Below are 16,814 nucleotides of genomic sequence, written 5' to 3' on the forward strand. Positions count from 1 at the left end.
ACAGGCTATGGGAGTCAGGAGTTATTTGCTGGAAAAGTTCCTAGCCTCTAACGTGTTCTGAAAGCCACACTATTTATGTAGCTGGTCCAGTACAGTTTCTGGTCAACGGTAATCCCCAGGATGCTGTTGGAGAAATATTTGATGATGGTCATGTTATTGAATGTCAGTGGATGTTAGTTAGATTCTATCTTGTTGGAGATGTTCATCGCTTGGCATTTGTATGGCATGAATCGTACCTGTCAGTTGTCAGCTTAGGCCTGGATATTGTCTAGGTTTTGCTGCATTTGGACATAGACTACTTTTATTATCTAAGGAATTGCAAATGCTGAACATGGTGAAATTACGTGACTATGCCCAGTCTGACCTTAAGGTCAATGATAAAGCAGCAGGAGATGTTGGCCTAGAACACTACCTTGAGGAAAGTGATATCTCAGAGCTGAGATGACTGACCGCCAACAACCACAATCATTTTTCTGTATGCAAGGTGTGACTCCAACCAGCGAGAGTTTTCCCGTGATTCTCATTGACTAGTTTTGCCACGGCTCCTTGATGCCTCACTAGATCAAATTCAGCCTTCGTGTCAATGGCAGTTGCTCTCATTTCACCTCTCGAGTTCAGCACTTCAGAACTAAGGTTGTAGTGAGATCAGAAGCTGAGTGGCTCTGACAGAAACCAGACTGAATATCAGTCAATATGTTTTTACTAAACCATTACTGCTTGATAGCACTGTGAATGTCTCCTTCCTCACTTGACTGATGATCAAGAGTAGACTGATGATACTATTAGATTAGATTAGATTACTTACATATTAGATTAGATGACTTACAGTGTGGAAACAGGCCCTTCGGCTCAACAAATCCACACCGACCCGCCGAAGCGCAACCCACCCATACATTTTTATGTCCTCGTTGTCTACAGGAGTAGTGCCAGAAGATTGGAGGCTAGCAAATGTGGTTCCCTTGTTCAAGAAGGGGAGTAGGGATAACCCTAGTAACTATAGGCCGGTGAGTCTCACTTCTGTTGTGGGCAAAATCTTAGAGAGAATTGTAAGGGATAGAATTTATGAACATCTGGATAGGAATAATGTGATCAAGGATAGTCAGCATGGTTTTGTGAAGGGCAGGTCGTGCCTCACAAACCTTATTGAATTCTTTGCGAAGGTGACTAAGGAGGTGGACGAGGGGAAAGCGGTAGATGTGGTGTATATGGATTTTAGTAAGGCGTTTGATAAGGTTCCCCATAGTAGACTACTGCAAGAAATACGGAGGTATGGCATTGAGGGTGAGTTGGAGGTTTGGATTAGGAGTTGGCTGGCTGGAAGAAGACAGAGGGTAGTAGTTGATGGCAAAGGTTCATCTTGGAGTGCCGTCACTAGTGGTGTTCCGCAAGGATCTGTTTTGGGACCATTGCTGATTGTCATTTTTATAAATGACCTGGAGGAGGGGTTAGAAGGTTGGGTGAGCAAGTTTGCGGATGATACAAAAGTGGAGGAGTTGTAGACAGTGAGGAAGGATATGGCATGTTACAGCGGGATATAGATAAGCTGCAGAACTGGGCAGAAAGGTGGCAAATGGAGTTCAATGTAGCTAAGTGTGAGGTGATTCACTTTGGTAAGAGTAATAAAAAGATGGGGTACTGGGCTAATGGTCGGATACTTGGTAGTGTGGATGAGCAGAGGGATCTTGGTGTCCATGTACACAGATCTTTGAAAGTTGCCACCCAGGTAAATAGTGCGGTGAAGAAGGCATATGGTGTACTGGCTTTTATTGGTCGAGGAATTGAGTTCCGGAGTACTGAGGTCAAGTTGCAGTTGTATAAGACTCTGGTGCGGCCGCATCTGGAGTATTGTGTGCAGTTTTCTCGCCATATTATAGGAAGGATGTGGAGGCACTGGAACGGGTGCAGAGGAGGTTTACCAGGATGTTGCCTGGTATGGTAGAAAGATCGTATGAGGAACGGCTGAGGCACTTGGGGTTGTTTTCATTGGAGAAAAGAAGGTTTAGGGGTGACTTGATAGAGGTGTACAAGATGATTAGGGGTTTAGATAGGGTCGACAGTGAGAATCTTTTTCCACGTATGGAGTCAGCTATTACAAGGGGGCATAGCTTTAAATTAAGGGGGGGGTAGATATAGGACAGATGTTAGGGGTAGGTTCTTTACTCAGTGAGTCGTGAGTTCATGGAATGCCCTGCCAGTAGCAGTGGTGGACTCTCCATCATTATGGGCATTTAAGTGGGCATTGAATAGGCATATGGAGGATAGTGGGCTAGTGTAGGTTAGGTGGGCTTGGATCGGCGCAACATCGAGGGCCGAAGGGCCTGTACTGCGCTGTATTCTTCTATGTTCTATGTTCTATTTACCCCTTCACCTAACACTATGGGCAATTTAGTATGGCCAATTCACCTGAGCTGCACATCTTTAGATTGAGCAAGGAAACCGGAGCTCCCGGAGGAAACCCACACAGACACAGGGAGAATGTGCAAACTCCACACAGTCAGTCGCCTGAGGCGGGAATTGAACCCGGGTCTCTGGCGCTCTGCCAGAAACAGCTCCTTTGGGCCAAGACATCAGTAAGCTCTGAAATTACACTGGTTAGGAGTTGTATTTGTGGGTACTATAATTGGCCAGGTTGGATTTGTCCTATGTTTTGTGTACAGACCATGTTGGGCAGTTTTGAACATGGCCATGTAGATGCTTGTGTTGTAGCTGCACTAGAAAGGCTTGGCTAGGAGCGTGGCTTGACCTTGAGTACAAGTCTTCAGTAGTACTGCAGGATTAAAAGGCTTTTTTTTATTAATTAGGAATGATTTGGGATTTCCCAGCAAATTCAGTTCTGGGGCCATTAATGTTCACTTTATACTATTGATGTGGATATAGCCCTGTTGGAAGTGGTGTTGGAATTTGCAGATAATTCCAAAAAATTAGTCTGTTTAATTCTTTAGAAAACCAACAGAAGCTTTAAAGGGATATTGAAGAGATGCCAGAATGAGCTGAAGAGTAGCAGGTGGAATTCAGTGTCAGCAAGAGGTTACATTTTAGACAAAAGCTCAGCCATAATTATGTTGTGAACAGAAGTGGGCTTACTGCTGTGACGAGTGTTGGAATTTAGGATTACAGATTTCCAAAACATAAATGATCGTCCCTCAGGTTGGTTAAGATTGTAAACAAAGAAAAAAGTCACAACATTCTAAGCTTTATCATGGGGTACATTATAAATATTTAGAGGTCATGCTGATCTTATGCAAAAAAAAGCTTCAAGACCTCAGAGTATTATGTACAGTAATGGGCTCTAAATTATAGAAAGAATATTGCAGTCTCAGTGAAAGTGCAACATGGCTTCACTGAGATGTTATTGGAAATGAAAGAATGTAGTTATCCTATATGAAAAACTTAGACTTTATTGTTGGAACCCACACCAATTATATGGCAACATGCCAGAAGCATTTAAAATGTGAGACAATATCATAGGATGGATGGAATCAGACCTCTGCATGTTGGAGATGTTCCTTAAGCTCTTTGCATTCCTGGGGAGCAATGCAACCATATTGGATAGTGAATTATTTTGTGACAATTCAAGCCACATTTTTTTTAGATTAGATTATTTACAGTGTGCCCTTCGGCCCAACAAGTCTACACTGACCCGCCGATGCGCAACCCACCCAGACCCATTCCCCTACATTTACCCCTTCCACTAACACTACGGGCCAATTCACCTATCCTGCACATTTTTGGACTGTGGGAGCTCCCGGAGGAAACCCACGCAGACACGGGGAGAATGTGCAAACTCCACACAGTCAGTTGCCTGAGGTGGGAATTGAACCCGGGTCTCTGGCACTATGAGGCAGCAGTGCCACTGTGCCGCCCACATTTGACCCAAGGATCTAGAATGCTGGGTGTAAATTGTATTAATGAAGATTAAACATGGCAATATTGAACTATCCTGTGTCGTTGGAAAATTATCCAGTCATTAATCTTGCTTTCGAAAGTTAAATCTCTTCAAGGCACAGGGTACGTTTTTCCCTACTGCGCTTTGCTAAAGTTCAATTTTTTTTGTGAAGGGATAACTTGTGAGCACCTACTACATTAATCTGTTAGCAAGTTATTTCAGTTCACAGTGAAATGTTGAATGCTTGTTCATAAAATGTTACTCCTGATTTGCTTGTAGATGTGAAAATGGCTAAAGACTAAAGAATGCCACTATTATTTTTCTCATGCATATAGGTAATTTATATTGTGGAAAAGAAACATTCCAGAGCTGTGACTGGATTTATCAAACCATTACCTGACAAAAGCAGTGAACTTTACAGGAGGTTCTTCATGTTTTCACCTGTTGATCATAGAGTACCTCGAATCTTGGTTCCTTCAGAAGAATGCCCAAAGGACTTCATGGCTCGGCCTTCAGATTATGAGAACGTTCTTTTTATTTGCCGTATTGTGGATTGGAGGGATGACAGTAGTTTTGCAGATGGGTAGGAACAATTTGCTGTTAAATTATGCATAATTTAAACAGAAATACCAACAATTTGCAGAGTATTGCATTGTATACAGAAGTTTCCACTATTGTGTCAAATTTCTGTCAGAAAATACCTTCATTTTAGTTCCTGATGAACCTTGAGATATGATATTGAAAAAAGTGTTTGTTCTCAATTAGTACTTATATAAGAAGGAGGAGCAGGAAGTAGGTCAAATAATCTCTCAAGCCTGTTCCACTAGTTAATAAAATTGTGGCTGTTCTGATGTGATCTCAACTTCACTTTTATGCCTGCCCTCAGTAAATATGTTCTTGATTTACTTAACTGTGTGAATAATTTGACCATCTACAGCTAAATTATATATACCCTCGAGTAATTTCCAGTGACACATTGTGCCTCGTATGCTGCAGTATTCAGATCCTGTGGTCAACATCTAGGTACTTGGCTTATTTGTATGTCTTTTAAGAGACATCACTCTAAAGGCGATAACATAACATTCCCCAAATCCCTGAGCTCTCTTGCAGATCAAAAACCTGTCCATTGCAACACTGAAAATATTCAATGATCCAGCATCCATAGATCTCTATGGACGGAAATTATAAAAACACTTAATTCCCTGAGGAGAAATTTCTCCACGTTTTTGTATTAAACGGGAGAGCCCTTATTTTAAAACTATGTTCCCAATTGATGTTATTACTACTCAATACATCAAATCCCAGACTGAAACATAGCTTGATAGATCATATTTGAATTTGTTTTGTTTTTAACAACATGGTCTCTTATTGAAACCTTAGAGCGAAATGCTGCAGATTTTGATGTAACAATAAACAGAAGTTTATAAACAAAAGGAATGAAGATAAAATAGAATAAATCAAACTAATTATAATAAAAATTCAACAATTTTTAACCACACAGTAAAAGTATAATCTCTTGAAAGTGTTCAGAAAAGATTCACAAGGATGTTTCCAGGGTTGGAGGATTTGAGCTACAGGAAGAGATTGAATAGGCTAGGGCTGTTTTCCCTGGAGCATTGGAGGCTGAGGGGTGACCTTATGGAGGTTTATAAAATCATGAGGGGCATGGATAGGATAAAAAGACAAAGTCTCTTCCTTGGGATGGGGAAGTCCAGAACTAGAGGGCATAGTTTTAGGGTGAGAGGGAGAGGATATTAAAGAGACCGAAGGGGGAACTTTTTCATGGAGAGGGTGGAACATGTATGGAACGAGCTGCCAGAGGAAGTGGTGGAGACTAGGACAATTGCAACATTTAAAAGACATCTGGATGGGTAAGTGAATAGGAAGGGTTCGGAGGGATATGGGCCGGGTGCTGGCAGGTGGGACTAGATTGGGTTGAGATATCTGGTCGGCATGGTCAAGTTGGACCGAAGGGTCTATTTCCGTGCTGTACATCTCTATGACTCATTAATCCCAAAACACACCTTTATAAATTGAGAAGGAACAAGACAGCAACAGTGTAGTTCCCAAAGCACAGCCCCACACACCATCCAAAATACTATATGTACAATACTTATCCCTGATTCCCTGTATCTGAAAACTCTGTAGGTTAAAGTCACTTGTGACTTGTGACTTCAACATTTAGACTGGAACTGCAGATATAGCTCCAGGAAGATTCTTGCATACCTTGACTTTAAGTACCTCTTGAGGGTTTTATTTCAACACTCCTGGTCTCTGATTAACACCGATGTAACCTATTTTACTACACATCCTTCTCTTCTCAAGAACATCAAAGGCCTCTTTTACAAAGAAATCCTCATGCCTCTAGAAATACTTATTAACTAGTTGTTAATGATGATCATAGAGTTTTATAATACAGAAGGAGGCCCTTCAGCTCCTCGTCATTGCCAGTCATCAAGCACCTATATACTTTCCCCAGCATTTGGCCCATAGCCATGCAAGGTATGGTGCTTTGTGACTATCTAAATACTTGCTAAATATTAGAATGAGAGAACCCCCACAGTGTGGAAAAAGGCCATCCGGCCCAACTAATCTACACTGACCTTCCGAAAAGCATCTCACCCAGACTCATCCCCTTACCCTATAACCTGCATTTCTCATGGCTAATGCACCTAACCTACACACCCCTGAACTCAATGGGCATTTTAGCACAGTCAATTCATCGAACTTGCACATCTTTGGACTATGGAAGAAAACCAAGCACCTGGCAGAAACCCACACAGACACAGGGAGAACGTGCAAATTCCACACAGATAGTCGTCCGAGGTTGGAATAAGACCGGGAGTCTGGTGCTGTGAGGCAGCAGTGCTAACCACTGAGCCACCATGCTTTTGTGATGGTTCCTGCTTCTACTACCATTTGAAGTTCCAGATACCCACCATTGTTTGAGTGAAAAAAGTTGCTTAATTCCTCTTTCTCTTTATCTTAAATATATGCCCCGACTATTGATCCCTGTACTGAAGAGTAAAGTTTCCTCCTATCTACCCTGTAATTTTACATATCACAGTCAGTTGCCCCTCAGTCTTCTCTGCTCTAAGCAAAACAACTCCAGCCTATCTTGTATTCCCTTCAGAGCTGAAAAGCACCAGCTTAGGCAATATCCTGGTGAATCACTTCTGTAATTTGTATAATGCAATCATATCTTTCTTGTTGTGTGGTGACCAGAATTGCAGTCCACGTATGGCCTGACTTACGTCTGATACAGCTCCATTAAAATGTTTCTGCTGTTATATTCAGTGCCTCAGCTAATAAAGGCAAGTAACCCAGAAGCCTTAAAAGTTGACATAATGTAGAGTTAAAGAATCTAATGATGCAAAGAAGTTGATCTGTTGTTAGCTGTGATTTAATACTTAACCTAACCAATTTGGCTAATCACGTCAAATCTATTAAAGGTTTGAGATCCTTAGAAACTAATGGTAAGCAAGAAAATTAATGATGAAGTGAAATGCATAGTACAACCTAGCTTGTTTTGTGTTTGATTGTAAACAGGCATTTGACCAAAAGTCTTGGACAAGCAGGTGAAATTGAACCTGAAACTGAGGGCATCCTTACTGAGTACGATGTGGATTTCTCTGATTTCCCTGATGAGGTACTGGACTGTCTACCAAAATCTCTACCATGGACTATTGCGAAAGAAGAATTGCAAAAACGTAAAGATTTACGGCAAGTACAATAAAAATATAAAAATGAATGCTGTGTTTTTTGAGCATTACAGTAGATTTGATTTATGCATTTTGTTAGAAACTGAAAATTTGACCAGCTTTGGAAGTAGTTCATTTGAGAAATTATTACATAATACTTTCAGGATCTAGCTGTTCATGGAATCTGAATCTGGATGGTGAGGACTCAATTTGAAATGAACAAAGTATTTTCTTCATACAGGAATCCGATATATCAGACTTCAGTCCTCCAAAGCAAGAACATAAAGTCAGTTTTCATACCAAACTATGTATTATGTATTCACACGACTGTTGATTGTGTGAGTAATACAGACTTCACTACTACATAACTCCCTAGTTTAGAATCATGCAATTGACCTCTTTCTAAAGACATATTTTGGAAGGTGTGTCAGTTGGTATCATGTGTTTGGTTTGGCTCAGTTAAGAGCCAATAAGATGTGGATTTAAGCCTTATTCCAGAATTTGAGAAAATAATTGTGGTAGATACCTCAGTATGATATTAACTTGTTAAAGTGTCTTCTTTCAGATGAATTTTAAAAGCAAGGAGTATTTTGGTTTGAATGTTCATGGAATCATAAAAACTTTACAGCACAGGATAAGGTGAATGCTGCTTTTACAGAACAAAATCAGCTGGAGTTTACAATCAATACTGTTCTCAAAAAGTCAGTTTTCCGAGTGCTTTAACGTAATCAAAATTTTCCCCATTATACAGGATATAAAATCAAGATTGTGCTATTGAGTTTCTCACTAAATGTATTAGTTAAAGGTGTATCCTTTAATTTTGCCTTTAGGAGAGGAGAGATAATAGGCAACACATGGGAAAGAAAAAGCAGTATACAGCGTAGGATGTGTAAAAAGAAAAATTAGAAGATCTGTGTATCGAGTACAGAAACTGTGTTGCAAAACTTGGTGCAGGATACTAAGAACAAACCAGATAAAATATGCATACTGTATAAGGATAGAGAAAGAGTAGAAGACAAAGACAATATTGTCAACACTTCATCGGTGACCTTTAGTGAATTTAAGAACTCGTGTGTTAAACTCACATCAGTCGTGGACATGTACTACCATTGATGATGCTGGCCATTGATGATTGGTTCACCTCATTTAGTTCCAAAGTCACAAACATTATATCACTTGATGCTGAAATCAGCATGCACATTGCAATGTTGCAGCTGTTATGTCCAAAATAAGAGAGTGTGTCATAGTAGGAACTTGATTGAGAACACAAAACTGCACTAGATTAGAGTGGTGCTGGAAAAGCACAGCAGTTCAGGCAGCATCTGAGGAGCAGAAAAATCGACGTTAGGGCAAAAGCCCTTCATCAGGAAGGACTGCACGTCTACTAAGCTTTCAATGTCTTCAGTGTATTCCTGTACTGTTGACAGACCTGGACAATAAATGCTAGGAAGGCACAAAAGCTGAATAGTTTCCATCATCTTCATTTCAGACCCATCCTCAACATCTTTTACTAGAACAAGGTCACCAATTCAGAGATCCTGTAGTGTGCTAATTTGATCAGCATGTGCTTATTATGAAAGCAACAGTGGCAGCATGAACTCAGTCATGCTAGTTAGATGAAGAATGACCTTATACCCAAAGGTTTATTATGTAGTGAACTGGCCATAACTGGTTCACAACCTCCTGCACATCCATAAATTCACTGCAAGGAAACCTGCAACAGAAATATAAAATAGTAGATTTTGGCACAGATACCTGAAGATACTCAGCAATGGCCATGAACTCTGGAGGCTGTTTTTTGAATGGACATTGGAAAAGGCAAGAAGAAAAGGAAAGCTTGGAATATTAGAGAAGAGGATCTTAAGAAAATAGAAACCAGCAAATCTGACACCTTCTGAGCTTTCTGTCTTCATTCATAGAAAAATGGCAGAAACTACCATGCCAAATTTAGGGATTTGAGCTATCAGCAGGTGATGTTGAACACAACTGTTCGTCAAGGTACGAATCATCTTCTCATGAAATGGATGGCTGCAAATGTGTGTGTTAAAGTCAAATAGAGCTTTTTCGGCTATATATTCAAAATCCTCACTATGTTCATATGAAGTGTATTTACAAACAACTTGTAATTATTTGGATCACTGTAGAAAGAGTTTAAAATAAATTCCAAGTTGCAAGATAAGATATAAAATAGAGATAATTTAGATATTAAGAATAGAACATTTAGAGGTATTGCATTACAGATATTTAGTTTTTCTTTGTTCACTACAATACTTAAGTAGTCCTCTTGCTGCTATGTTAATCTCTGTGTTGTGCAAGACATCCATATAAGCAGTCACTTGAAAAAGTATTTTGGACAGCATTCAGCAGTTACTATGATGGCTTTTAGGTGCAAGGATATTTTAGGAAACTTGGAAATACAAATGCTATTTTCAAGAAAAGAAATCTGGAAACATCTTTTTTCAAATTAGCTATCCAGGGCAATTGATGCTCTTGTCTTATTTCAGGCCAAGTTGATGTTCTTGTCTTATTTCACTGATCATAGTTTAATTGTTGAATTTGTTATGATCCCAGCTGATAATCCTGGACAAGTCAGATCCCAAAGTGAAACCTGACTTGTTAGATCCGAACTTTGTTTTTCTTTAACCATGGATTTATTGAACACATCTAGAAGAGGCTTTTACTGTACATTTAGCTCAAAGAATAAAACATGTAGCTCAAAGAAAAACCAGAAAAGAGTACATGAAATATATAACGCGAGTCAAAGAAGTTTGAAAATTTCATTATGAGAAAAAGATTCAACTTGAAACTATTTCTTTTATTCCAGCATTGCCCATCAAAGAGTGACCAATATCTCCATACTCTTGCTCAGCCTGTCATGGCAGTAATTGGTTGTCTTTTGGTGAATTTCTGGTGGATTGTCTAAAAGCTCTTTTCTCCCATCTGGTATCCCTCCCATGAAGTACCTAAAATCAACTGCAAACTAAACTAATTATCAGTTTAACTTCCAAGTAAATATGTAATTCCCAAAGACACAATTTCCAAAGGCTTTCTTATCAGAATTCTTACAACAGAGCTTAATACTTCAGCCTCCATTCTTTGTATGCACTCACATACAGGCTGACTTTCAGGATTGTTCTGTTCCTCTGTATCACTGGATCCATGTCACTAAATAACAGTAATTTTTAAAACTTTTGAAATGCACTGAACTGTTCAACTCAGTGGATTAGAACTTCATTAAAATAAATGGGAACAAAATAGGTCTCCAGGCTCCTTGGCACCAAGCTTTCCAAACTCACCATGGAACTCTAACAGTGACTAACTATGTCTTCATTTATTAACATACAAAGTATGAATGAAATATAAAGTTATACAATGTTTTAACAACACCTCACGGGAGAAACAAATGAAAATATATCCTTAAAAGGCATTTTCATCTTACAATACTTATGCCTATTTTACCTACAGATTTTACTGTAACCATAACAATGTATTTACATCAACCATATAAAGACTTTTCATAAAAATCACATTCTACACAACTCCATATTGATTATAACATTTTTTTTTCTCCATATATGCTCTTGGTAAAGCATCTTCCGTAGTATTGTCCCTTCCTGGCACGTGAATTTACTTTTCAAATTGTATAGTTGTCATATAAAACTCCAGCTAAACAGTGATATTTTGGTATGAAACTTTGCTTAGAAGATTAGAGGATTATAGTCTGTATAGTTTATAGTCTCTGCAGAGTTGTTGGATAGATGGCTGTTCAACATTCTGAAGTCTAATACCAGACTTTGACTTTTTTTTTTCCATACTTGAGTATTTTTCCTGGCAAGAATTCAACTTTTGAGAAAAGATGCTGTTTGGCTTTTGACCTCTCCCTCTCTTTCCTCTTATAATAAAGCTGCACAAACTCAGATATTGCTGGCATCAATAACCAGCTTAAATGGCCTAGCATAATGTGATGCTACTAAAATCAGCACAGTGGTCAGTACTGGTTGCAAGTGGTGAAAGGTACTCCGACCCCACCTCTGTCGAGATAAATTTCTTGGCTTTGTTAAATGAGCCACTAAAGTGTTGAAATTTGAACAATGTTCAATAGAATCCAGTCATAACCACATATACTAAAATCTCTGGTATTGTCTTAGGCACTGGAAATCCAACATAGCCCTTACTTTTGCTTCATTAGGAGATATTTGCTTTTGTGCCACAGTATAGCCCAAATATGCTTTGGCAAAATCACTTTTTCACATGTTTATGATTAAACAGGCTCTTTGTAGCCAACGAAATTGTTACATTGTTGCAAATATTCTTCCCAGGTTTGGCTGAACACAACTGAATCATAACTGTACAACACATTGCATAATCCTTCACTGCTTTTGTTGATTTATCTTTGAAAATACGCTGGTGTATTTTGCATTGCCAGCAGCATAGCTTTACATTGATAAAGTCCAGCCGAGATCATGAAAGCTGATATTTGTTTGTCTGTATTGATCAATGGATCTTGCCAATATTCTTTTAATAAATCAACCTTTGTCACAAATATTTATTTTCTACTGTCAATGTAGTCTTTCAGTCATGGAAATAGATGTAAATCCTCATTTGTTATCATTTGACATTTTGATAATTATACATAATGATTGTGATCCATCTGGTTTCAGTAACATTCCAATAAGTGAGCTTCAGCTACTGTGACTTTAATAATATAATTTTCCATAATGGACTTGATCTTCTTCCTCACATGAGCTAGCTTCTCTGGCTAGAATACGTAAAGATGCTGCTTTATGGGTGATACAACTTCTTTACTAATATCATGTATAACCCAAGACTTTTTTACTGGCCTATGTATACTAATTGATTTGAACCAGTAATAGCTTTCCTAAATCACTGTGATTGTTTACTGGTGGATAACATTCTGTAACATGATATTCCATCTAACATTTTAAGTATATGCGTATTTTCAGTCTGATTAGTGGAGGGTGGACTTTAAAATGTTTAATTTCTGGTTCATTCTTAAATGGTTATGATATTTTTATTTATTTCCCTATTCCTTTCACCATTGTAAATTCACTTCTAACTTGACCTTTCACAGTACCATTTTAACATTTGAACATGAACCTACACTAATTTCTCTTCCTGTCTTAAGTATTCAATACATAATTCACATCATTGAGTTTCCTTTTGATTTGGTACGGTCAGGTGGGTGGCACGGTGGCTCAGTAGTTAGCACTGCTGCCTTACAGTGCCAGGAACCCAGGTTCGATTCCAGCCTTGGATAACTGTCTGTGTGCAGTTTACACATTCTCCCTGTGTCTGCATGGGTTTCCTCTGATGTTCTGGTCTCCTCCCATAGTTCAAAGATGTGCAGGTTAGGTGGATTGACCATACCAAATTACCCATAGTGTCCAGGGATGTGCAGGATAGTTGTGTTAGCCATGGTAAGTGCAGGGTTACAAGGATAGGGTGGGGGGGGGGGGTAGATCTGAGTGGGAGGATGTAATTACCAATTTTGGGGGAGATATTTAATTTTTGCATTAATATTTACAAAGGATAGTGAAAGTGAGAACATATATAGTTTTAGTGAAATGGAGGAACTTAGTTCATGAGTCGCTCACTTCTGATTGTTGCATCCTTGGCTGTTGAAAAGTGAAAGAAAGAGGAGAACAGATGCACTAGCTATTGTTTTCAGCTCCTTTCACTGGACTGGAACTAATGTGCCTGCAGCAAGATTCACTGATGTTGTGCGGATGGGCACCTCTGAATAGAAGCAAAGCAGGAACGTTTTGCTGAACCAGTATAAAAGTCTGATTCAGTGACAACTAGAAGATTTCATCCATTTCTAGTCCCCACACTGTAGGAAAGATCCTTGAAAGGATGCAAAGGAGATTTACAAGAATGCTTCCAGTTGAAGAACAAAAGAAAAGTGCAGCACAGGAACAGGCTGTTCGGTCCTCCAAGCCTGTGTCGATCATCATGTCCTAAATAAACTAAAAAACAAACCTGTTCCTATTCGGTCTGTATTCCTCTATTTCCTCCCTATTCATGTAACCATCCAGATGACTCTTAAATGTTGTCAACGTGCCTGCTTCCACCACCTCTTCTGGCAATGGGTTCCAGGCTCCTACCACTCTCTGTGTGAAAGATTTCCCTCTCACAACTCCCTTAAACTTTCCCCCCTGACCTTGAACCTGTGCCCCCTTGTAATTGAAACTTCAACCTTGGGGAAAAAAAATCTCACAATCCACCCTATCTATGCCTTTCATACTTTTGTAGACCTCTATCAGATCTCTTTTCAGCTGCTGTCATTCCAGTGAGGACAGTCCTAGTCTTTTTAACCTTTCCTCATAATCAATGTCCTCACGACCAGGCAATATCCCGATGAACCTTCTCTGCACTCTCTCCAAAGCTTCCATATCTTTCTAGTAGTCTGGTGACCAAAACTGCACACACTACTCAAAGCATGGTCCAACAAGGGTTTTTATAGAGCTGCAACATGATTTGCTAATCTTTGTACTCCATGCCCCGGCCGATGAAGGCAAGCATGCCATCTGCCTTCTTAATCAACTTGGCCACCGATATTGCAGCTTATAGTGAACTGTGGGCCTGCACACCCAGATCTGACTGTGTGTTAATGTTTCGCAGGGCTCTTCCATTTACAGTATAATTAACACCTAAGTTTGATCCCCCACAATGCAGCACATCACATTTGTTTGGATTGAACTCCATATGCTATTGCTGAAAAATGTGTTGCTGGAGAACTGCAGCAGGTCAGGCAGCATCAAAGGAACAGGAGAATCGACGTTTCGGGCATAAGCCCTTCTTCAGGAATGAGGAGGGTGTGCCAAGCAGGCTAAGATAAAAGGTAGGGAGGAGGGACTTGGGGGAGGGGTGTTGGGAGTGCGATAGGTGGAAGGAGGTTAAGGTGAGGTGATAGGCCGGAGAGTGGGTGGGGGGCGGAGAGGTCGGGAAGAAGATTGCAGGTCAAGAAGGCGGTGCTGAGTCCGAGGGTTGGGACTGAGATAGGTGGGGGGAGTGGAAATGAGGAAGCTGGAGAAATCTGCATTCATCCCTTGTGGTTGGAGGGTTCCTAGGCAGAAGATGAGGCGCTCTTCCTCCAGGCGTCGTGTTGCCATGGTCTGGCGATGGAGGAGGCCAAGGACCTGCATGTCCTTGGCGGAGTGGGAGGGGGAGTTAAAGTGTTCAGCCACAGGGTGGTTGGGTTGGTTGGTGCGGGTGTCCCAGAGGTGTTCTCTGAAACATTCCGCAAGTAGGCGGCCTGTCTCCCCAATGTAGAGAAGGCCGATTTAGAGATGCACCCGATGTGGCCTCCCATGCAGGTCCTTGGCCTCCTCCATCGCCAGACCATGGCAACACGACGCCTGGAGGAAGAGTGCCTCATCTTCTGCATAGGAACCCTCCAACCACAAGGGATGAATGCAGATTTCTCCAGCTTCCTCATTTACCCTCTCCCCCCACCTTATCTCAGTCCCAACCCTAGGACTCAGCACCGCCTTCTTGACCTGCAATCTTCTTCCCGACCTCTCCGCCCACCTCCTCTCCAGCCTATCACCCTCACCTTAACCTCCTTCCACCTATTGCATTCCCAACGCCCCTCCCCCAAGTCCTTCCTCCCTACCTTTTATCTTAGCCTGCTTGGCACACCCTCCTCATTCCTGAAGAAGGGCTTATGCCCGAAACGTCGATTCTCCTGCTCCTTGGATGCTGCCTGACCTGCTGTGCTTTTCCAGCAACACATTTTTCAGCTCTGATCTCCAGCATCTGCAGTCCTCACTTCCTCCATATGCTATTACTGTGCCCAAGTTGCCGATATATCTATATCCTGTTGTATCCTTTCACAATCATCAGCACTATCAGGAACTCCATCAATCTTCATGTCATCTGCAAGCTTACTAATCAGACCAACCACCTTTTCCTCCAGATAATTTATATGTATTACAAACAACAGAGGACCTAAGATCGATCCCTGTGGAACACCACAAGTTACCAGTCTCCATTCTGAAAAACGACCTCTGTCTTCTATGACCAAGTCAGTTTTGTATCTATCTAGCCAACCCACCCTGAATCCCATGTGATTTTAGTTTTTCTGCCAATCTGCCATGTGGGACTTTTTTTTTAAGATTAGATTCTCTACAGTGTGGAGACAGGCCTTTCGGCCCCACAAGCCAACACCGACTCTGCGAAGGGTAACCCACCGAGACCCTCTGACTAATGCACCTATTACTATGGGCAATTAGGCATGGCCAATTCACCTGACCTGCATTTCTTTGGACTGTGGGAGGAAAACGCACACTGACACGGAGAGAATGTGCAAACTCCACACAGACAGTCGCCCGAGGCTGGAATTGAACCTGGCCCCTGACACTGTGAGGTAGCAGTACTAACCATTGAGCCACCGTACTGCCCTACTTTATCAAATGCCTTACTAAAGTACATGTAAACTACATCCACAGCCCTTCCCTCATCAATTATCTTTATCTCCTCTTCAAAGGTTCAATCAGGCTGGTGAAACATGACCTTTTCTGTTCAAAATCATGTTGCCTATCACTCACTAGTTCATTTTCTTTCAAATGTGCACATGTCTTGTCCCTTGGTATCTTCTCCAAGAGCTTCCCCACCACAGCCATCAGGCTGACTGGCCAATAATTTCCTGGATTATCTCTGCTTCCTTTCTCAAATTGATGGATTTCAGCTCCAAAGATAAGTTGAAGAAAGTGTGGCTATTTTCCTTGGAGGAAAGGAGATTGAGGGAAATATGATATGGATGTAAGAGATAATGCAGTTTTAGATAAGGTTGACAAAGAAAAGCTATTGTCTCTATCTGATAACACAACAATTCAGGGGTGCTGATTAAAGAATTCAGGCAAGTGATGCAGGAGGGAATGTGAGGAAGAGCTTTTTTCTAAAATCATAGATATGCCTCTTAATTAAATCTGCTTGGTATAATTTTAAAAGATGAATCATATAATTGACTGTCTCTACTGCTGACTGTCCAAAAGGCTAAAGTTTAAGTAGCTATGTGCTCCATTTGTCAAAGTAATGAAGTAATATTTGAAAGGGTGCTGTGTCATCTTGATTGAAGTATGAAAAAATTATCTTTGGGTAGTTATCTTTTCTTTGTTTTGCTAAAACTGATCTAAGCTTCAACCCTCCCACCCCATTTATATTTTATTGACCATCCAAAACTCCAGTGTCACATATATCGAGAT

The 16,814-nt window shown here is 40.5% G+C and overlaps 1 protein-coding gene across 1 annotated transcript in view; it reads left to right on the forward strand.

Annotated features, from left to right (window-relative positions):
* The window catches only part of dis3l2 (DIS3 like 3'-5' exoribonuclease 2), a 299,652-nt gene that overhangs the window by 103,019 nt on the left and 179,819 nt on the right, over positions 1–16,814 (forward strand). Inside the window, exons 9-10 of the mRNA XM_043702288.2 lie at positions 4,222–4,469; positions 7,436–7,609. Coding sequence (XP_043558223.2) covers positions 4,222–4,469; positions 7,436–7,609 — 422 coding nt within the window. The remainder of the gene's footprint in view (positions 1–4,221; positions 4,470–7,435; positions 7,610–16,814) is intronic.

The sequence above is a fragment of the Chiloscyllium plagiosum genome, unplaced genomic scaffold (genome assembly GCF_037043375.1).
Source record: "Chiloscyllium plagiosum isolate Xiang-an unplaced genomic scaffold, Cpla_swu_hap1 HiC_scaffold_13, whole genome shotgun sequence".
In the NCBI taxonomy this organism is placed as follows: Eukaryota; Metazoa; Chordata; class Chondrichthyes; order Orectolobiformes; family Hemiscylliidae; genus Chiloscyllium; species Chiloscyllium plagiosum.